A 24,820-nucleotide genomic window follows, 5' to 3' on the forward strand; every position below is an offset into this window, starting at 1 on the left:
GAAGTACATGTAACTGAGTTCTTTGCTGAGTTCTCCCTCCTCTATCATATCCCATGTAAACATAAGCAATCCTATGAGGACTCAGTAAACATTTGATGTTGAGATTTGATTCAAAGGCAAATTAAGCAAATTCCAATTCTGTTTTCTTCAGTTGGACCAACTCAATGATACAAACCAACAAAACAGAATGCTGAACTCGTTCATTCTCTCCTCACTCTCCTCATTTATAATACAGGAAGTCCTTGACTTCCAACCAATCATTTGGCAACCATTTTAAGTTACAATGGCATTGAAAAAAGTGACTTACAACCAATCCTCACACTTACAACCATCCCCATAGTCACTTGATGAAAATTCAGGCACTTGGCAACTATTTACAACTACTGCACCATTCAAAGTCATCTCATTATGATTTGTGATCTTCCCAGCTGACTTCCAATGAGCAAAATCAATGGGAAAATCCAGAATTGGTTAACATCTGTGTGATTCACTGAACAACTGCATGTCATTTGCTTAACAAGTGTGGCAAAATGCTTAGCAATGGAAATTCTGGTCCTAATTGGGGTGGTAGGTCAAGGACTATCTATATTGTGTATGTAAATCTCTTAGATGTCTATGGATATTCTCAGTCCTCCAGGTCATGGTTGTCCCAAATGTGCTTTTTCAAAAGGCAACTAAATTTTGTTTTCCTTGAAGACATTTCACTTCTCATCCAAGAAGCTTCTTCAGTTCTGAAATGAAGTGTCAGACTTGCCATTACTTAAATCCTTAAATAGAAACAATCCTTAGCTCCGTTTGCTGAGAAAGATATAGTTTTATTATTTTTATACTATTATTAAATGTATTGCAGTAATATGTAGCTAGAACCAAGAATTGTGCACCAAAATACCTAAGTTGAACTTTTCCCTCCCTTAACTGCTTCCCATTGCTGTCACCACTACCCCCATAACTCATCAGATTCAAACAAAATGTTTTAATAATGGTTGCTTCAAGCATAGGTTGGTATGTAACTGCATTCTTCTCCCAGCTGGGTGACCTTGAGGCAGCATCTCAGGGAGATGCAGCAGTTACTTTTGTTTTCCCCCAAGCATTTCCTCTCCCATCTATCCTCCCCAGAGTTCATGGCAGACTGTGACCACATGGTAATGAAGCACAAGTGAGTATAAGGTGGCAGCTGACATGAAATGAACTAAAGAAGTTTCTTGGATGAGAAGCAAAATGTCTTTAAGGAAAAATAAAGGAAGTCAAATTGTCTTTTGAAAAAGCACCTTTGGGAAAATCCCTTGGATACACATCTCGGTTCATTCTTGACTTACCTGCTTCTCCCCACTTCGCTTCTTGTAATTCAGAAGCAGTTCCACAGCCCCCACGACTTCTTTCCGTATTGCATACAGGAGTGCATCACCCACATAGATATTGTGGCTCAGTAACAACTCCATAATCTCTAAGTTTTCATTCTCTATGGCTATTAGAAGGGCACTGCGACCAAGAGGGTCCATGCAGTTGATGTTGATGTTGTAATAGATCTCCGCCTCCTCCAAGGAATGCTTTACGCTGGCATAGTCCCCCTTCTCCACAGCACTGAGGTAGGCCTTCTCCTCTGAGGACAGTTCCACTTCTGCCCGGACAATTTGCAGTGGGATCCGGTCTCTGTAGGGGGAGTAGTTTACTTTTTTGTAATAGAGCTGAGCCATTTTTCATAGCGACTTGGTGGGCTGTTTGGAAACAAAGAAAGCAGCTGTCAAGATCCACAGAAATCAGAAGATTCAGGCAGTTCAAATGAGTATAAAGATTCATCTACAAGAATCTGACCAACTAACGGTCAAAGGAAATGAGCAGGAGATAAGAGAGGCATTCAAGCTGGGCTAGACTTAGATTTCTTGCTGGTGCACAGGGACTTGTGACTTATGATGCATTGGACCCCTTCCTCAGGCTCAGCCTGGTCATCTCCTACATCAGGAGAAAACTCCTGAATTCATTTTGGGAAAGACTACATGCACAACAGATTACAGATTAAAAAAGTTGGAAGGGACCTTGTAGGTCATCTAATCCAACCCCCCACCCAAGCAGGAGACTCTACACCATTTCTGACAAATGGCAGTCCAATCTCTTCTTGAAAGTATCAAGTGATGAAGCTCCCATAACTTCCGAAGGCAAGCTGTTCCATTGGTTGATTGGTCTTACTGTCAGAAAAATTCCCCTTATTTCCAGGTTGAATCTCTCCTTGATCAGTTTCCATTCTTTAACCAAAAACTTTCTACTATTGACCTCACCCCATTCCTAAGAGTACCATAAGGGGCGTGCATAAGAGCACAAACGTGCCTACTGTTCCTGTCCTATTTTTTTTTCTTTTTTCTTCTTCATATATATATATATATATATATATATATATATTTATATATATATATATATATATATATATATATATATATATATATATATATATATATATATATGCTTACACCTCCTAATATTTCCTCATATATATGTTTATATACTATATAATCTTTTTGTATGATGTTGTGACAAAATAAATAAAATAAAAAAATAAAATCCGTTATTTCTTGTCTGGCCTTCAGGTGCCTTGGAAAATAGCTTGACCTCCTCCTCTCTGTGGCAGCCCCTCAAATATTGGAACACTGCTATCATGTCTCCCCTGGTCCTTCTCTTCACTATACTAGCCATGCCCAGTTCCTGTAACCATTCTTCATATGTTTTCGTCTCCAGTCCCTAATCATCCTGTTTGCTCTCTTCTGCACTTTTTTTAGAGTCTCAACATCTTTTTTATAGTGTGGTGACCAAAACTGGATGCAGTACTCTAGGTGTGGTTTTACTAAGGCTTTATAGAGTGGTATTAGTATCCCTCTGTTAATGCAATTTAAGATTGTATTGGCTTTTTTGGCTGCTACCACTGGCTCATATTTAGCTGATTGTCCACTAAGACTCCAAGATCCCTCTCACAGTTACTGCAATTAAGCCTGGTTTCACCCAGCCTATATGTGTACATTTGGTTTTTCTTGCCTAAGTGTAGGAGTTTACTTTTCTCTACATTGAATTTCATTTTGTTAGATAGGGCCCAGTGTTCAAGTCTGTCGATCCATCTGGATCTTGACCCTATCTTCTAGGATGTTAGCTATTCCTGCCAGCTTATTATCATCTGCAAATTTGGTAAGTTCCCCTTCTATTCCCTCATCTAAGTTGTTTATGAAGATATTGAAGAGTGCTGGGCCTAAGATGGAACCTTGTGGCACCCCACTGCTTACTTCCGTTCATGTAGACTGAGACCCATTAAGGACAACATTTGGCATAAACTTTTCCTGAAAGTCCTCCAGATGTATTGGACTAGTCCTCCTGATTTTGGAATGTGTAGATGACTTTGGAGATTAAGGAAAAAAAATACTGATTATGAAACAAGCTGATAAGAGGCAGGATCCCACAATCATTTAATGGTCTGCTACAGAAACCTAGGAAGGACCCACCCTAATGGATCAAGCAGTTAAAAGTGGCAGCAGGAAGTTTATACATTCAGATTTGCAAGATTCTGGTAATGTATTCTTATAATACAATATAATTAATTGTTTTTGTTGTCTGCTTTGTCTGAGAGGGCTGACAAACTACGAATTAGCAGGCCTCTTCTGTGAACTACATGGAAATCAAGCTGTAATCTATCTGGCAAGCACCAAGTTGGGAAAGGTAAATATAGCAATAGCAATAGCATTTAGACTTATATAGCACTTCATAGTGCTTTACAGCCTCTCCAAGTCAGCACATTTCCCCCCAACAATTTGGGTCCTCGTTTTACTGACCTTGGAAGGATGGAAGGCTGAGTCAACCTTGAGTCAGGATCAAACTCCTGGCAATCAGCAAAGTTAGCCTGCAATACTGCATTATAAAATATGCTGTTTTAGGAGTTTTTATTATTGATTGCATGGCATTGCGTTGTGTTGTGTTGTGTTGCGTTGGATTTCTAGAAAGAAAGAAAGAAAGGGGCCGTGGTGGCTCAGGCTGTAAGATAGCCTGTTATTAAAACACAGCAGCCTGCAATTACTGCAGGCTTGAATCCCACCAGGCCCAAGGTTGACTCAGCCTTCCATCCTTTATAAGGTAGGTAAAATGAGGACCCAGATTGTTGGGGGGGCAATAAGTTGACTTTGTAAATATACAAATAGAATGAGACTATTGCCTTACACACTGTAAGCCGCCCTGAGTCTTCGGAGAAGGGCGGGATATAAATGTAAATTAAAAAAACAACAACCCAAAGACAAGATCCAGCTAGAAAACCAAGGAGTCTATGAAATACCTTGCAAAATCTGCCCAGCAACATACATTGGACAAACTAATAGGCGAATAAATGCATGCATAGCAGAACACAAGACTGCAGTCAGAAAAGAAAAAATTTCATCTCTTTTCCAACACCTTAAAGCAACAGGACATGACATTGATTTTGAAGGAACCAAATTAATCTCCAAAACTACCACAAGAGAATAATTATGGAAGCCATAGAAATAAACACCCCCATAACATGAATAAACGTGACGATACCTCCCGCTTACCAAACATCTGGCAACTAGCCCTAGTCAAGAAACCAATCCCAGCAACAAAAACGGACACCAACACACGACAGGACCTCGAACTCAGAACCAGACCAGGGCCCAAAATGCTACTTCCCACACAAACAACAACACCTGACAAGACCTCTAACTCAGAACCAGACCAAGGCCCAAAATGCTACTTCCCACACAAACATCAACTCCATTAACCAATTAGCAACACAGCCAACCAATCAGCTTGCAGCAGCTAGGCCAACAATTCAAAAAACTCCATTAACCAATCAATATGTAGCAACACAACCAACCAATCAGCTAGCAACAGCTAGGCCAGCAATTCAAAAAACATCCCCCCCCAACCATCTTGGGGGGCTATTACATCTGGGCGGTGGCGTTGACTGATGATACTCCTCTGGAATGAAGGCCTCGCCCCCACCTCCCTGGGGCCTGTGGGGGCTTCTTCTTTTTTAGAATAGAATTTTTTTTTATAGAATAGAATTTTTTATTGGCCAAGTGTGATTGGACACACAAGGAATTTGTCTTGGTGCATATGCTCTCAGTGTACATAAAAGAAAAGATACGTTCATCAAGGTACAACATTTACAACTTTGGAGCCCCTTGGAGCCTTTTGGAGGCTTGGAGACCTTGAAGCCCTTTGGGGACCACATCATTTTACATCGTGGACTTCTTCCATCTGTTCCTAGTCGGAAACTTGTCTGTATAACATCTGGACTGGCCGAGAGGAGACCACCCTCCATACTCTGCAATATACATGTAATCGCTAGCGACTCTTCTTGGTCTGCGAGATTCCCCCCTCTCATGGAAGTGGCCCTCCACTCTATCGAGGGTCTACCTCAATGACGGATTTTGGAATCCCAAGAGGTGGCATGCAGCTAAGAAAGATCTTAGGGGTTTTTTAAAAGAGCGTTTTAATTGGTTTTTTAAGGGGAGGGAGGGTTAGGGTGGGTTTGGGGGAAAACCCACCAGGGGGAGGGACGGGGATACGGCCAGATCCTGCGAAGGCTCGCGTCATTACTAGCTTGGGTTCGGGGATGGGGGTGGAGGCGGACGCTCGGTTCCATGAGGGTCATTTCATTACCACGGTAACTGGGAGGAGCAGATATGGCGGAAGCGGGGGACCATATCATGTTAGGGGAGTGCATGAGCGTTAGCTGCTTACGATCTCGCACTCCGGTCCCTCTGTCTTTTCCCGTTCCCTGAGTGGTCAGGATCCTCAGAGTCTGGACCTTCATCTGATGTTGTGCAATGCCAGGTCCATTGCGAATAAAGCCCCCCTTATTCACGATCTTATACGGGAGGAGGGTGTGGACCTGTTAGGCATTTCGGAGATCTGGCTGGGCACGGAAGGGGGGATGCCCCTGGTTGAAATGTGCCCAACAGGTTTCCATGCATTTCATCAGCTGAGGGCCCAGGGTAGGGGTGGTGGGGTGGTGGTTATTATTAACGAGGGTCTTCGACCGAGGGAGGTCACTGTTCCACAGATAGCCGGATGTGAGTCCCTCTTTGTGAGGTGGGGTCAGGGGATACAGGAGGGTTTGCTGATTATGTACCTGGCTCCCTGCGGTGTGACAGCAGCCCTGCCCGAGCTGCTGGAGGTGATAGCTGAGTTGGCGGTTGATATCCCCAGACTTAAGATTACGGGGGACTTCAATCTACCATCGCTCGGTGAGTCATCTGCTATAGCTCGGGAGTTCATGGCTTCCATGACGGCCTTGGACCTGACCCAGTTAGTTGAGGGTCCCACTCACATTGGAGGAAACACTCTGGACTTAATTTTTATCTCTGGACAGTGGCTGAATGATCTAGAATCAAGGGACTTAGTCACTCTACCCTTGTCATGGTCGGATCATTCTCTACTTTGGTTAGACGTTCGAACCGCTATCCCACACCGCAGGGAGACGGAACCGACACGTTGATTCTGTCCCAGGCACCTGATGGACCCGGAGAGGTTTCTGACGGAGCTTGGGCCACTTCCTGAGGACCTAGCCCACAACTCGGCTGAAGAACTCATCGCCGCCTGGGAAAGGGCGGCGGTGGGGGCCTTGGACTGCGTCATGTCTTTGCGGCCTCTGACCCAGCACCGATCTCGACCAGCTCCTTGGTATTCCGAGGAGTTGAGAGAGATGAAGCGCCAGAAAAGACACCTAGAGAGTAATTGGAGGGCCAGCCATTCTGAACCTGATCGAACACTAGTAAGGTCTCATATTCAGACCTATCTAGTGGCGATAGGATCGGCGAAACATGAGTATTTCTCCGCTCTTATTGCATCGGCAGATAACCGCCCAGCAGCCTTGTTTAGGGTGACCTGCTCCCTTCTTACTCAGGGAGTTAGGGAAGACCCCTTGCAAGGCCGTGCTGAGGACTTTGGACAATATCTGCACGATAAAATCGCTCAGATTTGGGATGGGCTGGACACAGATTGGGTAGTCTCAGATGGGATGATGGAGGCGGTTCTTGAGGCTGTCATCTGGGAGGAGTTTGACACTGTGGCTCCCGATGACATGGACAGGATACTGAGGAGGCTGAATGCAACCACATGTTTACTGGACCCGTGTCCCTCCTGGCTGGTACTGGCCACACAGGAGGTTACAGGAGGCTGGCTCCAGGGAATTGTTAATGCTTCTCTGAAAGAGGGTATTTTCCCTACAGCCTTGAAAGAGGCTGTGGTGAGACCCCTTCTCAAGAAGCCCTCCCTGGATCCAGCTGTTATATCGAACTACCGTCCGGTCTCCAACCTTCGTTTTGTGGCGAAGGTTGTTGAGAGTGTGGGAGCGCATCAGCTCCCTCAGTACCTGGATGAAATTGTCTATCTGGACCCATTCCAATCCAGCTTCCGGCCTGGGTACAGCACTGAAACAGCTTTGGTCACGTTGGTGGATGATCTCTGGAGGGCCCGGGACAGAGGCTGTTCTTCTATCCTGGTCCTATTAGATCTTTCAGCAGCTTTTGATACCATTGACCATGGTATCTTGCTGCGGTAGCTAGAAGGGCTGGGAGTGGGGGGCACCGTTTTTCGGTGGTTCTCCTCCTTCCTCTCTGACTGGTCACAGACGGTGTTGGCAGGGGGGCAGAGATCGACCGCGAGGCACCTCTTATGTGGGGTGCCCCAGGGGTCGGTTCTCATGGGACCGCCTGCTGCTACCGGCGACCTCCCATCGACCAGTGAGCTCCCATATGGAGGTTCTCCTCAGGGTGCCGTCGGCCAGTCAATGTTGGCCGGCGGCGACCGGGGGGGGGGCTTCTCTGTGGGGGCACCAACCCTCTGGAACAAGTTACCACCAGGTATCCGTCAACTCCCTGATCTTTGGACCTTTCGACGCGAGCTGAAAACATTTTTGTTTCACCATGCAGGACTGGCCTAGTAGGGTTTTAATAAGGGGTTTTATTGGTTTTAAGTTCTTCAACCAATTCTAAATTTTCCTTTTAAACTGGTTTTAAAAATTGTACTAATTGTTTTTACTTTGGCTGTAAACCGCCCTGAGTCCTTTGGGAGAAGGGCGGTATAGAAATTGAAACAATAAATAAATAAATAAATAAACAAACCAGTATTTATAGAGAAACAGCAGTTAAAATCCACACTTTGCTCACATAAGAACAAAGCCAAAAAAAACTCCAGCCTGAAGATGATGAGTGAGATCTCATCGAAACGTTGCCTAAATACTTTCAATCTTACATGGGAAAAGACCTGAACATACCAAAACCTGCATATACCCATGAAAACCTACGAATGTGTGTGTGTGTGTGTTTTTGTAGGTTTTCATGGGTATAGGCCTAAGCAAAGCACAAGCACGAAGCCGAAAGCACCAGCCTGAAGATAATGAGTGAGACCTCGTCAAAATGTCGCCAAGATACTCTCAACCTTACATAGGAAAAGACCCAAATATGCCAAGACCTACATACACACACACACGGATGGATGGATGGATGGATGGATGGATGGATGGATGGATGGATGGACCGACAGAAAGACAGACAGAGATATAGAAATATAGAGGGGTGTGTGTGTGTGTGGTCACCGAGTAAAATTATTGCCATACATGTAAGCCTAGCAAAGAAATGGGGCCCTTAATACATTCCAGACCCCTTTCTGACACCTTAATTATCACTAGATTAGGAAGATCTTTTTACTTTTCTATATTTGTCACAGCAGTATGCCAGCTGTAGCATAGGATGAAACCTGAGAAGAATCAAAGTAGTATTTCAGTTGGATCATAAAACTTTATAGATTATTTATCTTGTCAGCATCTAAATTAACCATCTTCAATCTGTGCCTTCCAGATGTGCAAATTCCTATTCAGAAATTGTGGGTGCTCCATCACTGGAGGTTTGTTCGGAATGGTATAGGGTCTCATGCTTGGGCAGGGGATTAGAGTAGAAGACCTCCAAGGTCCCTTCCAATTCCATTATTTGATATGTTGCCCAGAATTCTTACACAGCTTGAAATAGGAGTATCTTCCAGATTTCAAGTACAAGGCAAATTCAAGACTAGGATTCCTTTGCATTGGAGATGCTCAGATTTCAGGGTTAGACTCTGCCTACAAAACATGTGAACTAAAACACATCACGTGTAGAAACTATGGCAACTGCATGGTGGTCTAGGAACAGACAGGAAAAGCAAAAGGTTGTTGCCAAATCTATATGAATGTATGCATATTCTGAACTCTCTTTGATTTATAATTCACAGATGCTCAGGATTTGTGAACCAACTGCAATCACTAAAACATTAATGAAGTACTGACATATTTTTATAATGTCTTGTTAATGTGCAAGCATCTTTTCCATTACTTTTTCAGTCTTCTGATGTACTTACCAAGCACTCTCTGTGTGACCTTGCAGTAGTTTTATTTACATTCTGACACATTTAATTATTTTTAGTGCAACCTCCTCTCTTTTCACAATTTATAAATAAATCTTGATGAGGATTTCAGGGCAGGCTACAGAAGGGCAGGCTGAATTCTTTTGGTCCATGGATGCCATCGTCAAGTGCAAGACAGTTTTCTCTTGAGCAAAAACTGCAAATTGAACACGAGTCCTTTCTAGCCATTAAACCTCCAGGGGTACATGATCTCTAATCCTCAAAAGGAAGATAGAATAAACTGAGTTGGAGGGCGATGATGGAAAAACTACTGCTAGGGATTTTTAAGTCCATAAATGCTGAAATTTTTGTTAAACTACTTCCAGTGGGGCAGATAAGTTAAAATTGCACTAAAAATGACATGGCTGGAACTAAATAAAAAGTTAAGTTTTCATTACATAGCTGTCATTTTGTCATCTTCTCAAATCCCTCCATCTTGACATTGTTCGGTTTCTAACAAAATGCACCTCTTAGAAAACCAAAAGGATGCTTCAACACTCTTGCAATTGTGTGATTATAGACAATGAAGGCAGATAGAACATGTCTGACAATTAAAGTACATCCCCAAAATTCTGGTGATATTGCGCCGATATCAGTCTATGGTCCCTGCCATCCCTGTCATGTCAGAGGCACCATTTAAAGCACTTCTGAGTTGAAAGGATTATCCAGTGACATCATTGCCCAGAGAACGCCCATGGGGGCTCCTTTCATGTCCCTGTCAAGAAGCTGGAGCAGATGACAGGACTCACCCCCACCATGCAGCAGCACTTAGCTCTCCAATGCAGACTTATTAACCTCCAACCCAGCATTCTAACCACATGAGCCACTGAGCTCCTAGCCTAGGGCATTATTTTATCAAGTGATACCTAACAAGAAACCAGTGTTTGCTTATTTATTGTTCTTATTGCCTGCCTAGTGTATTCAAGAATTTAAAGATTTTTTAAAAAAGGCTACTAGCCAGCCAGAGTAACCCTTCCTGTCCTTTAATTTCAGTCTTAGGCTTTTTCACAGCTGAAACTGATTGTGTTTCCAAACAAGATTTTTCAGAAAGCTTTCTTTAGCAAGATTTCTTGAGACAAAAAGCATGAGGTTGAAAAGGTTACATCTTTTCAAGCAACTCCAGCAACAGGAGTATTTTTCATTTAGGACCAATTTATATATATGTACTATCTATGAAAGCTGTTGGATTGTCTTTCTAACCCCCTTTCTACTGTTCTTTCTGATGAACAGTTGGGTCTCTTTGTTATGAACAGGGACACTTGTACCTAGTTGTTTACATAACAATCTCCAAAACATTTATTAGTCGACCAATCAACTCTTAAATTCTGGGTTAGAAATGTTTTAGCAACCCTTCCTTGAATTACAGTGGCACTTATTATTTATTTATTTAGCATACTATGAGAACATGACAGAAGAGAAGTAAACATATATACACCTTCCATGTAATTATATACAATACTTCTATGGGGGTATGGCAATGGCCTTCTAACTGGATGTCCAATTCAGTTAACCAGCTAGTGTTGCTTTGTGCAGGTCTTCTAGGGCAGTGATCCCCAAACTTTCTGGCTCTGCAGACTGATGGCAGAGGGGAGAGAGGAATAGTTTTGCACGTGATCTTTGCACAAATGCAGCTTCACACGCTTGTCTGCTGCTTGCGTTGCCCAATTCCCACTGGGATGTGGGCAGGCACCGAGCTGCAGACTGGAGGTTGGGGACCCCTATTCTAGGAAACCAGAGAATACATGCTGTGGACATATTGCACAATATGTTTAATAGTTTGCATATGGTGACAATAGTCACAACAAGGAGAATTTTTCCATCAAGGGGAGCAACAATCACCTGCATCTCTAGCATCTCTTAAACTATACGTGCTGCCTGGGTGATGCTAATGTCTGCTCCGGTGTGCCAGATGGCCTGGAGCTGCAATCGGGACAAGGTTGCCTCCTAAGGGGTTTGCCAGCTTGGCTCTACTTTCTCCAGTGCTGCTTCAGCCCAGAAATTGCCAACAAAACCACTCCACGTTGTCCCACACACCACGGCAATCCACAGGCTAAGTGGAAGTCGCTGAACAGCTAGGAGGTGGCTGCGCACTGATAATGTCATCACAGGGATTCTGTCAGGCCTGGAAACCATACTAGGCCTTAGGCTTCCAGACGCTGCCACATTTTTCCCCTGAGGGGAAGAAGGGGGGTTGAGGGGTATGGTAACATTCTTCAAGCGGTCAAGGTCGGATTGTGTTCACATCTGCAAAAAGAGTGGCAAGAAGAGGTTTCGAATAAACTGGGAGAACGTGGGACCATATGACCAGCAAAGAGGTTAGGGGGGTGGGACTCTTGGGGTTTGTATAACTGGGAAAAGAATCTGGAAGTTCAGTTTTGGAATTTCACTCATCGTGTGCCAGTTTCCTTATGCTAGTAAAAAACTCTGAAAGACAATGGCTTCTGAGCTTTTTTTATGCAGAAGAGGTTTTTCTGGAACCTTGACATTATTCCAAAACTCCTAACTTTCTTTTGCTTAATGGTACCCTCTCCTCCGCTCAGAAGGGGCCCGTTAGGGGGTGCTGGGCCCCAGCCTCCGCAACCTCCACAGCGGTGCAAAGACCCAGCGAAGATGCACGGCCAGCAAGCTGAAAGCCTGGAAGGGGCGCAAAGGCTGGAATCTGAGGACTTGGTCAAAATCACCTACTTCCCATCGGAAGATATAACTCAAAAACCCGAAGAGGTAGAGCCTGATTGTCAGCTTGGTGCATGGCCTAAAGACTCCGCTTCATGGGTAAGCTGTCATTCCGGCCAGACCCCTCCCCATCAATTTTAAGAAGTGAGATCCCTGGGAGAAAACATTTCCCCGGGGTAGAATGGAGAGCCCCCTCCCTCTTCTCAACCTCAATGAAGGACAGTAAAAACCGGAGAATCGGGAGAGTCACTGGATTGGGACCTGAGAAACCCCCTGAAATCCCAATCCCTATTGGACCTCCTGGAAACTTTTGAGCGTTTGGAAGTGAGGCCTCGTATAAGCTCAGCTCACCCACGTCGAGAGCCTTTGAGTTTAGCTCAGCCTAAATTCACCTTCCCTCCCACCAGAGAGGGAGAAATTACTGAAGCTCGAAGCCATTCCGATGAATGCAGGAGGACCTCCCTTCCCTCCTTCAGATGGCAGGGAGTTCAGGCAGCACCAGGAACTTGGGGGGAACCACAACTCCCCCCCCAATTGACTTTTCCCGCCAGCCGAGGCCTATGCTACCTCCTGCTGCTTCTATTCCTCCCGGTTGGGCATTTTATCCTGGACAAGGATGGATCCAATACCAATGGCAACCAGCAAGTTCAGCACCTTTCTTTCCTGGGGGCCCCAGGCCGGGTTTTGCCACACTCTTTCCTAGGATATAGCTTCTTTTCCAAGGGGGGATGCCTGTCAGGCCTGGAAACCATACTAGGCCTTAGGCTTCCAGACGCTGCCACATTTTTCCCCTGAGGGGAAGAAGTGGGGTTGAGGGATATGGTAACATTCTTCAAGCGGTCAAGGTCGGATTGTGTTCACATCTGCAAAAGGAGCAGCAAGAAGAGGTTTTGAATAAACTGGGAGAACGTGGGACCATGACCAGCAAAGGGGTTAGGGGGGTGGGACTCTTGGGGTTTGTATAACTGGGAAAAGAATCCGGAAGTTCAGTTTTGGAATTTCACTCATCGTGTGCCAGTTTCCTTATGCTAGTAAAAAACTCTGAAAGACAATGGCTTCTGAGTTTTTTTTATGCAGAGGAGGGTTTTCTGGAACCTTGACAGATTGTCTATGCCGGAAAGAGGAGCTGCCAGCCTCCCTGCTTCGTGGAACTCCTTCTGTGCATGTTTCTCTTCCTAAACTGGTGATCGCTTGGAGTGGGGAGAGCCTGAGCCCCTTACAGCTGTGGACTAGACAGCAGCAGCCAGGCGGTGCGGACAGTGGAGGAGCCATGTGAATAGTGGCTATAGCATAGACGGACACTTCTGGGTCACATGGGTGGATACAATGTGCGTGAGTGAGTGAGAGGTAATAGGTGGTTAATAAAAGGTGGTGGGATGCACTGGCTGGTAGCCCTAACAATAATTCCTTCTAGGAGTGTCAGTGACTGCCAAGAATAAAGTGAGGCAGCAGCAAACCTGGTTTGTTTGTGTCCTTCATTTTTGCTAAGTTTGGAACCTGACAACTAAATGGGTGACAACAATTAGATACTGTAGTACTGTGCTATTGGGCCTCAGAACCATGACAAACAGAAATGTACAAAATCAAATAGCCCTTTTGGGGACTTAGCATTTCAGACACAGCGGTGCTGTGACTGATTCAAATTTTGAAAACAGATGGGAAAACAAGAATGATGTAGCCCAGCAGTTTATGATGTTGTACCTGACCTGGGGACATCCAGGCACAAAATTCCACTCAGTGGCAAAGTTCATTGGTTATCTTCACATTCTCTTACCAAACATTCACACAGAAAATAACATTGGATGGGTAGCCCACTATTCCCATATGCACCTGCCTAAGTTGCAAACAAAAATAAAATAGGATGCAAGTTTAATAATAACTCAAGAAATATTGCCTGTTCCCAATGAGTGCCTGAATCCACAATCACATCAGAGTTCTACATGTCCTTCTGGCAATTACAAATGGTTCTGTAGCAAGCTGCAAGCAATCTCTCCATTGCTCCATCCATCAGCATTATACATTTAAACATTTCCCTGAACTTTAGAGGGACTGAGAGGAGACTGCACTTGCACAACCTTCTGGAGACTTCCCTTGAACCTTCCAGCCCAATTAAGCCAACATGCTTATAACCAGTCCAATAAGGCATAAATCAAGACAGGTTGGCACTTCAGCTTAAATGGATTAAGCTCTTGCTTGTTTCTCAGGCAAGTAACTTTGTTCTTCTGTCTGAACAGGAAGATAATGCACTGGGCTCCATATCAACTATTTTTCATTACTTAGGTTTTCTAAGCATACCCAAAGCTAACTCAGAATTGGGAGGTGGGAAAAACACTTCATCCCGTATGATGGTCTGAAGCACGGGTCCCCAACCTTTTGGACCTCAGGGACCACCAAGTTCATAATTTTAAATTCCCCGGACCACTAATACAAATCCAGCACATCGCTTGCTGAAGCACCTGGACTCCCAGTGACGGGATGGTGTCCTTCAGGCACTCTCCCTCCTCTCTCTTTCTCTCTCTCTCCCCTCTCTCTCCCTCTCTTTCTCTCTCATTCTTTCTTTCTCCTCCGCTCTCTCTCTCTCTCCCACTCATTCTCTCTCTCTCCCACTCATTCTCTCTCATTTTCTCATCTCTCTTTCTCTCTCCCCCCTCTCTCATTCTGATTTTCTCTCTCTCTGATTCTCTCTTTCATTCTGTCACTCTCTCTCTCTCTCATTGTCTCTTTCATTCTCTTTCTGTCTCTTATTCTCTCTCATTCTGATTCTCTCTCTTTCTCTCTCTCTCATTCTCTCTCATTCAGTCTCTTTCTTTCTCTCTCTTTCATTCTCTGTCTCTTTCTCTCTCTGTCTGTCTCATTCTGATTCTCTCTCTCTCTTATTCTCTCTCTGCCTCTGACCAAAGCTTCCCGCGCCGCTTCAGGGAGCGCTCCTCGAGAGATGAGAGCTTTCAGGGGGGCGATCTGGCATCTGCAACGGAGAGCAAAATCCAGCTTCTTCTCTCTGCTGTAGTGCGACATCAGGATTTTGGTGGCATCAGGATTCTGCCTCGGTATATTTGTGGTGCAAGGCAGCCCTTGTTTCCTGCCACTTGGGACTCAGAGCAGTCAACGGCAGCCATATTTTGCTCTCCATTGTGGAAGCCAGATTGCCCCCCTGCAAGCTCTTGTCTCTCGAGGAGTGCTCCCTGAAGTAGTGCAGGAAGCTTTGGTTAGGCCCCTCGAAAGACGAGAGCTTGCAGGGGGATGTTCTGGCATCTGCAATGGAGAGCAAAATCCAGCTGTTCCCCGGACCAGATGCCATTTACCGCTCCGAGTCCCAGGGAGCAGGAAACAAGGGCTGCCTTGCGCCACCGGCTAGCACAAATATACCAAGGCGGAATGCTGTTGCCACGCAAATGAAAGTAGTGCATCACTCCCCCAGCTTCCAGCCATCTCAAGCACCACTTCAGCCCATTTGCACCGCCCCTCCCACCGCTACCGCAACAGCACCATTATTTCATTCTGGACAGCGAGGGCTGTGCTCCTTTTTGCGCATTGCACGTGCCACCCCAGGACACAGATTTCCAGCCCCTCATGGCTGGTCCCATATTCCAGAGCTGTAGAAGTCTCACTCAGAACTAGCCCATTGGTCATCCTGGAGCAGCTCCTCCACCAGTGTGCATTGGCCTACTGGGGAGCAGCTAGCTCCCCATAGGCCAGTACACCCTGGTGGAGGAGCTGCTTCAGGATGACCAACCGGCCAATCCTGTGACTACTACAGTCTCACCCAGAGGCCTTGCAGAAGGAGTGATGTAGGCCCAAAAGGCAGCTGAACCTCCCCCCACCCCCCAGCAGCCATTTGGCTGAGCGCAGCGAGCTCTTGGTCTTACCTTCCAGTTCCAATTCGTGTGGCTCGCACTGCTCTACTCAAGGTGAGGTTTGCGCTCAGCCTTAAGAGTGGGGCTGGCATGTGGGCGGGGTGATGTGGGCAGTGCACCCACATGTTCCTGTGCGCAGGGCGGATTAATTGCTCTCAGGGGCCATATCCAGCCCAGGGGCCATAGTTTGAGGATAAGTGCAATACAAAAAAAATGCAAAAAATATGAAAATTTCTCCACAGACCACCAAAATTTTCTCACGGACCACCAGTGGCCCGTGGACCATCAGTCTGGAGAATGTAACTTTTGACATTTCTTTCTTTTTTCAGGGAGATTATACCAATGGCCTCCGCCAAACCAAATGAATGTGTTGGATGAAACCAATTTATAGAAGATAGACCATCATCTGATAAACAGAGTGGAACCTCAATATATCAGACTTTTATTTCTTCTGTTCAAAGGCATCTAATTTTTGGAAACTGCCTGGACTAAGTCCTGCAGTTTTCATGGCATGATTTTTCAGAAGGTTTGTCTTGCCTTTCTTCCAAGGCTGAGAAAGAGTCACTGGCTCAAATCAACCATCTTTCTTTGTGCCCAACATGGGATTAGAGCTCACAGTCTCCTGGTTTCTAGCTGATGCCTTAACCACTACCCCAAATGGGTTCTCCCAATTAAAACAGAATATCAGAATTGGAAGGGACTTTGGAGGTCTTCTAGTCCAACCCCATGCCTAAACAGGAGGTCCTATATGATTCCAGACAAGTGGCTGTCCAATCTCTTCTTAAAAATGTCTAGTGAGGAGGCACCCATGCCTTCTGGAGGCAAGCTGTTCCATTGATTAATTATTCTCATTGTCAGGAAATTACTCCTTAGTTCTAGTTCTAGTTTCTTCTTGATTAGTTTCCACCCATTTATTCTTGTCTTCTGGTGCTTTAGAAAATAGGTTGACCTCCCTTTTCTTTGTGGCAACCCCTCAAATATTGGAACCCTGCTAACATGTCACCCCTAGTCCTTCTTTTCATTAGACTAGACATACGCAGTTCCTGCCACCATTCTTCGTATGTTTTAGGCTCCAGTCATCTTTGTTATATGTGTGTGTTCTCACTGTTAAGAAATGTCTCCTTAGTTCTATGTTGCTTCTCACTTTGATTAGTTTCCATTCATAGTTGAAATCCCAACACAACATGTCAACTTGCGATGAATTGCCATCAGCAGAGAAAAGGGGAATAGAACATGAGGCTTAATTATTAATTTAATTCAACAGATTCCACCAATGTTCTGCAAATTAAGAGGCAATGTTTTCTTACACTCACCTAAAGCAGAAAAACCATTTTATACCCCTATGCAAATACATATCAAATTCTGCAGACAAGCACCCTGTTTTATCTTGTTCACTGGCTATTTTAGTTCATAACTGATAAGTGGTAGCATTTATCAGCTCCAACCCATCTTGATAATGTGGAGAATGCATCTCTTTAATGTGTTTTTGATTCAGAAGGGCATTGCTCACACAATGGAGCTAACTGTCTGCTTCACTAAAGGAAAAAAAAATCAGAATCCGCTACACAAGAGTTCATGTTTTTCCCCCCATCACTGGTCTATTGGGATCCTGAGTGAGCAGCAAAGCTGAAATAAACAGGCTAGAGCAGATATCAGAATGAACCATCTGCCAGCTCACAAATAGCACATTGAGCTATTTGTTATTTCAATAAATTCACTTGGAAAGCTGCGACTGAGTATCATTATTTTAAATACTGTCAATACATCGTATAGCTTTTTTGCCATGCTGTCAGGTGACAGTTGCATTTCTAAGATGCTACAGACTCTAAATAGCTATTTAAAGCATGCTTTAAACGTATAAAACAATAAAAAAGTTTGGATCCAAATAAACATATTGATTCAGAATATTTTAAAGACTAGGGTACAAATGAAACCAGAGGCTTTTTAGGAGGGACTACAGGTAGTTCTCGACTTGCAACCACAATTTCCATTGCCAAGTAAGGCAGTTGTTCAGTAAGTCACACCTGATTTTACAACCCTTTTTGCCACAAATAAATGAATTATGCAGTTACTAAGTTGATCCAGTTTCCCCCATTGGCTTTGCTTGTGGGAAGCCAGCTGGGAAGGCTGCAAATGGTGATTACATGACCCCGGGATCTTGCAACCATTTAAATACATGCCAGTTGCCAAGCATTTTAATTTTGATCACAACCATTAGTGCTGAGATAGTCATAAGTCTGAGCCCTGCTCATAAGTCACTTTTTTCAGTGCCGTTGTAACTTCAAATATTATTAAATAAATGGTTGAACATCAATAAGTACGTGAAATGGATTGTTCTTATACAGGTAGTCCTTGACTTATGACCATAACTGAGCCCAAAATTTCTGCTGCTAAGTGAGACAGTTCTTAAGTGAATTTTGCCCAATTTTACAACCTTCCTTGCCACAGTTGTCAAGTAAATCACTACAGTTTTTAAGTTAGTAATACAGTCATTAAGTGAATCTGGCTTCCTCTTTGACTTTTCTTCTCAGAAAATTCCAAATGATGATCTCATAATCCTAGGATACTTGTCATAAATATGTGTCAGTTGCCAAGAGTTTGAATTTTGATCAGGTGATCATGGGGATGCTGCAACAGTCATATGTGTAAAAAATGGTCATTAAGTCACTTTTTTCAGGGCTGTTGTAACTTCAAACAGTCACTAAACGGACTGTTGTAAGCCCAAGTTATATAACCCTGGTGGCAAACCTATGGCAACATGCCAGAGGTGGCACGCAGAGCCCTCTCTATGGGCACGCAAGCCATCGCTCCAGCACAGTATGCCACAGGGCAGGTGTTGGCAAGCCGCAGGCTCTTCCATCCCTCCACTGCGGCTCCCTGTCTGGTGATCCCACCACTGGCTGGACCTGCCCCTCACCCTCCCATCCCAGTCACCCTAAAAGGAGTCTTTGACGGCTGAATGCCATGAGGCATGGATTTCCTCTGCCTTCTGCATTCCCACCTCGTGCTGAAGTGAACCAAATGGGTCAGGGTCTCCCTCCCTGCTAAACAACCCTGTCAAGCTCACTTGCAAACTCCACTGAGGGCAGCTCCAAACATTCAGCTCATGCTTCCCTCCCGGCCGGCGCCAGCACCACTGCCACAGCAGGGAAGGTGCGTGCTCTGTCTGCTCCACTCTCACTGGCCAGAGGTGGGGCTCTGTGTCACCATCTCCCAGCCAGAGTGCCACACTTGTTTGCTTGCTGGTCGCCTCTGAGGAGGGAGCTGCGCTCAGGCCTCCTGGGCTGTGTGGGGGTGTCTCCCCGATAGGATCCAAGTTGGAGAGAGAAAGAGAGAGGGGGGGAAGAGAGAGACAGAGAGTGAGAGAGAGGCAGGGAGGGAGGGAAAGACAGAGAGAGGCAGAGAGAGGCAGAGAGGGAGGGAGGGAGGGAGGGAAAGAGAGAGAGAGGCAGAGAGAGGCAGAGAGGGAGGGAGGGAAAGAGAGCAAGACAGAGGGGGGGAGGGAAAGAGAGAAAGAGAAACAGAGAGGGAGAGAGGGGGAGGGAAAGAGAGGGAAAGAAAGAGAGGGGGAAAAGAGAGGGAGGGAGGGAGGGAAGAGAGAGAGGGAAAGAGAGAGAGAAACAGAGATAGGCAGAAAGAGAGAAAGAAAGAGAGGGAGAGGGAAAGAGAGAAGAAGAGGGAAAGAGAAAGACAGAGAGGGGGAAGAGAGAGAGAGAGACAGAGGGAGGGAGGGAAAGAGAGAGAGGGAGGGAAAGAGAGAGAGAGAGGGAAAAAGAGAGAGGGAGGGAAAGAGAGAAATTATATTACAAAAGTTTTTTTTTAGTGCTGCTAAATGTAATATTTCAAAAGCAGGAAAAAAATGAAGGGACATAAAAGTGCATTTATCACGTTTTTCTTAGAACAATTAACTGAACTCTGCCTTGTTGAGCCTGGGTGGTGCAGTGGTTAAGAGTGCAGTACTGCAAGCTACTTCTGCTGATCACCGGCTGCCAGCAGTTTGGCAGATCGAATCTCATCAGGCTCAAGGTTGACTCATCCTTCCATCCTTCTGAGGTGGGTAAAATGAGGACCCAGATTGTTGGGGGCAATATGCTGGCTCTGTAAACCACTTAGAGAGGGCTGTAAAGCACTATGAAGTGGTATGTAAGTCTAAATGCTAAGTGTTATTGCTATTGTTTATCATTATTTTAGGTAGTAAAACCTCATTATTAAGGTTAAATTGCCATGTTGGCACTTTGCAATAAATAAGTGGCTTATAATAATAATAATAATATCAGAGTTGGAAGGGACCTTGGAGGTCTTCTAGTCCAACCCCCTGCCCAGGCAGGAAACCCTACACCATTTCAGACAAATGGCTATCCAACATTTTCTTAAAAATTTCCAATGTTGGAGCATTTACAACTTCTTCAGGCAAGTTATTCCACTGATTAATTGTTCTAACTGTCAGGAAATTTCTCCTTAGTTCTAGGTTGCTTCTCTCCTTGATTAGTTTCCACCCATTGCTTCTTGTTCTACCCTCAGGTGCTTTGGAGAATAGTTTGACTCCCTCTTCTTTGTGGCAACCCCTGAGATATTGGAACACTGCTATCATGTCTCCCCTAGTCCTCTTTTCATTAAACTAGGCATACCGAGTTCCTGCAACCGTTCTTCATATGTTTTAGCCTCCAGTCCCCTAATCATCTTCATTGCTCTTCTCTGCACTCTTTCTAGAGTCTCAACATCCTTTTTACATCGTGGCGACCAAAACTGAATGCAATATTCCAAGTGTGGCCTTACCAAGGCATTATAAAGTGGTATTAGCATTTCACGTGATCTTGATTCTATCCCTCTGTTTATACAGCCCAGAATTGTGTTGGCTTTTTTAGCAGCTGCTGCACACTGCTGGCTCATATCTAAATGGTTGTCCACTAGGACTCCAAGATCCCTCTCACAGTTACTACTATTGAGCAAGGTACCACATATCCGGTACCTGTGCATTTTGGTTTTTTTGCCTAAATGTAGAATCTTACTTTTTTCACTGTTTTTGTCAGCCTCTGCTTCATATTGATTACTTGCTTTGCTTGTGTGCTATGGCTGTCATTGTAACAGGGGGAGGGGGGAGCTGTCTTGGTTATGGAAGAAGTGGGGTGGTGGAGATGTCTTGTACAGGAGAAAGATTGGAGGAACTTTCCCTCAGCGTTTACTCAGCAGCTGGCATGCTGATAACCAGTCAAGGCATACCAGAAGGATGGAGCCATCTGAAACTGCACCCCACATGATTCCCTGAAGGATTGTGGATTGGATAATCCTGACTGGACCTTTGGGGGTAGGGTTTTGGGGATGTTTCCTATATGTGATTTTCACGCCTATTGTCTCAGACCTGGCTTTTCTTTGATTGCATTCAGTTCGTACTCAGTAAAAGTACCTTTCTCTATGGAAATGGAGTTGGGGTTTTTCTTCCTTGAGTACTAAAAGGAGGCATATCTGACAGTTGCAGTTTGGGTACTTGATCTCTAAAAGGTTCGCCATCACTGATATATAACAACTGCAGCAAGATTAGTATATGCTCAAAAATGAACGGTTTGACACTATCCACAACATTTGGTGACAATTCATATACTTCTTGCATGTAACAAAAAACATGCACAATATTTGTGGTTTGGATGATTAGAAAAAAATGGATAATAGAAAAAATATTTTTTTGTAATCATAAAGTGTTAGATAGTTTTATAATCATATAAATATGATTATAGATATGCTACAAAGAGTTATTTCTATTTCTTTTTATCTTTCTGTCGTTTTCTTTCTCTTTGTTTTTTTTTATTTCTATAGCAGTATTTCTATTCTAGTTTTTATGTCCTCTTAAAAGTTTTCATAAAATTTATATTTAAAAAACTGGAATGAATGCATATTTGGTTCCACCACACTCCAAAACCAGAATTCCAGACTGCATCCTTTGGTGACTTCCAACATAAGAGAAATCCCAGGGTCTGGGGAAAAAAGAGGTAATCTTTCAAATGATTTAGTCCTTCAGTCTCACATTCTAGAAAAAAGGGGGTCTAGGAAAAGATGGTGGTAGAAGAAGCTATAATAAATCTGGAAATGGAAAAATCAGTGTTTTACCTCTGCTTTCAAAACACCTTGGAAAGTAAAAATGAAGATTTTCCTAAACTAATGGCTGAACTAGCAGACCCACTGCAAAAAAGAAAACAAGAGTTGGAAAACGAAATTGACGAAGCATACAGGATTCACACAAATTATGCACGGAGGAATAAACTTCTGAGAGAAGTCCATGTTAAATTTGTGAGGAAAAAAACAAGAGGTGAAGTATACAGTAAAACAAGGGAAAAAGGGCATCTCAAGGGGGCCACAAAGAACCTACTTTAAGGAATTTGCTAATAAATGAGGGCTAGCATTCAGGGCTATTTACTTGCCAATTTTCTTTTTTTTTTTTACATTTGGTTTTCCTGTTGTTTTTCTACTTAATGAAATGTTTTAAAGTTGTTGCACACATGATTTGTATTATACATTGGGCATAATTTGCAATATGGATGCCCATGGTGAGATGACATCCATAATTTAAACTCAGATAAATCCCTTCCAAATCTCTTTTCCTGCATTGTTTGCTCAATGCCTAGAAATGATTGAATCCATATAGAAATTCTACCTATTTCATTCCAAGAGAGAGATTTATTCCCTATCCAGAATGAAATTACCAATAGAAAAGAATATTTGTAGCTCAGGGTGGATTGTGGGGTCCTTGGTGCCCTCTGTGTTTGGTAGTTTCATTACCCAATGTGTTTCATTACCAAATGTTATGTTAATGTCATTAGTGCTAAAAGGGAGGAGGGGGGAGGGGGAGGGGGAAAGGGAGGAGGAGGAGGTTGACGAAGAGGAGGAGGAGGACTGTGGGGTCCTTGGTGCACTCTAAGCTTGGTTGTTTTCTTGCAGATATTTCAAACTGGGGTGCAATGTAGATGAATCTCCTCAGGGTACACCCAGGGGAATGTGAATTTCTCATGGCTAAACAGTCTACACCAGTGGTTCTCAACCTTTATAGTGCTGCGACCCCTTTAATACAATTTCCCACAATGTGGCGACCCCAACCGTAAAATTATTTTCATTTTGAATTTATCGTGCCTGAAGCCGTATTGGCTAGCGATCTGAACTGCTTGCGATTGCCTTGAGGACGGAGGCATTAAAGCGGAGACTCCTCCCCTATTAAGTTTATCGCGCCTGAAGCCAGATTAGGCTAGCGATTGGGAGTGATTGCAGCTGGCTTGAGAGGGAGACATCAGAGCAAAGATTTCTCTCTTTTTTAATTCATCACACCTGAAGCCGAATTCGGCTAGCGATTTGAAGAGCCTGCAGCTGGCTTGTGGAGTCAACCATTGGAGCGTGATTCTTCGACTCGCAAGTATACTTCCCATATTTCCGATGGTCTTAGGTGACCCCTGGTAAACCGTCATTCGACTCCTAATGGGGTCCCGACCCACAGGTTGAGAACCACTGGTCTACACACTCTGGGTTGCTGGATCTCCCAGTAAGAAGCAGCAGCATGAGTATGAAAAATAAAAACAATGTTTAATGTTGTATTTTGTACAACATACAAAATAAATGAGTAAATTACCAAACTAGGTAACATCATCAGTATGCTAGACAGTCTGGCATTGATGACGTTACCTAGTTTGTTAATGAAATGTCTGCAAGAAAACAACCAGAATCAGAGCGCATCAAGACCCCACAGTATGTAATTAAAAAATAAAAATGGAACAACTGAGAATGCCTAATATATTATTTCTATTTTCAATCAAAAACAGGTAACTGAGAACTCGAAAAACTAAAGAAGAAACATGAATCATTTAAAAAAAATCAGAATGCCACAATGTGTACAGATGGCAATACTGGTCTCCCAAAAACCCCTAGCACAACAGTTTCCTGCTTCTTTGTATTATATTGGTTGAAGCTAATGGACATTTGATTGGCACAGCTTAAATTTAGCTGCACCAAATGTTCTGCCTTTATGAACTATAGTCTGAAAGGTTTTCAATGAAGTGGCAGTCTTGTAGAATCGGACTGGATAACCTGGATTTTGCCCTGTCCTTTCCTTTAAAAATTCACACTAAAGATTAGCACCAGGGAAACAAGTATTCAGCTCTAGCAATTTATGTTAAAATTATAATACAGAAACAGAGAAATCTAGTGCAAAAAAAGAATAAACTCTGCTTCTAATATGAAACCAATACATGATATCCTCAACTTATGACCATAATTGAGCCCAACATTTCTGTTGCTAAGTGAGAACAATTGGTTAATTGGAATTTTGCCCCATTTTACAACCTTTCTTGCCACAGTTGTTAAGTGAATCACTGCAGTTGTTAAATTAGTATCATGGTTGTTAAGTGAATCTGGATTCCCCATTGACTTTGCTTGTCAGAAGGATGCAAAAGGGGATCACATGATCTGGGACACTGCAATCATCATAAATATGAGTCATTTGCCAACTATCTGAATTTTGATCACATAACCTCGGAGATGCTGCAATCAGTGATGGGTTGCCCCCAGGTCGGACTGGTTCTTGTGAACCAGTAGTAAAACCGGAGGGAGGCTCTGCCCACCAATCCCGACATCATCAGGAAGCTTCTGCCATGCTCAGAAGCAAGCACACACGGGCAATCCCACTGTGAACCGGTACTAAAGGTAAGTAGAACCCAACCCCTGGCTGCAATGGTTGTAAGTGTGAAAAATGGTCATAGATCACTTTTTTCAGTGTCGTAATTTTGAATGGTCACTAAATGAACAGGTTGCAAGTGAAGGATTATCTGCAAAGTATTCACCCACATTTTGCAAAACAGGTACCCCATCAGATGTGCTGGGCCATAGCCAATGTC

The 24,820-nt window shown here is 44.0% G+C and overlaps 1 protein-coding gene across 1 annotated transcript in view; it reads right to left on the bottom strand.

The window, feature by feature from the left end:
• TRPC5 (transient receptor potential cation channel subfamily C member 5) overlaps nt 1-24,820 on the bottom strand; it is a 364,061-nt gene that overhangs the window by 299,266 nt on the left and 39,975 nt on the right. Inside the window, exon 2 of the mRNA XM_058154565.1 lies at nt 1,317-1,715. Coding sequence (XP_058010548.1) covers nt 1,317-1,694 — 378 coding nt within the window. The 5' untranslated portion in view covers nt 1,695-1,715. The remainder of the gene's footprint in view (nt 1-1,316; nt 1,716-24,820) is intronic.

This window comes from Ahaetulla prasina, chromosome 11, assembly GCF_028640845.1.
Source record: "Ahaetulla prasina isolate Xishuangbanna chromosome 11, ASM2864084v1, whole genome shotgun sequence".
Taxonomy (NCBI): Eukaryota; Metazoa; Chordata; class Lepidosauria; order Squamata; family Colubridae; genus Ahaetulla; species Ahaetulla prasina.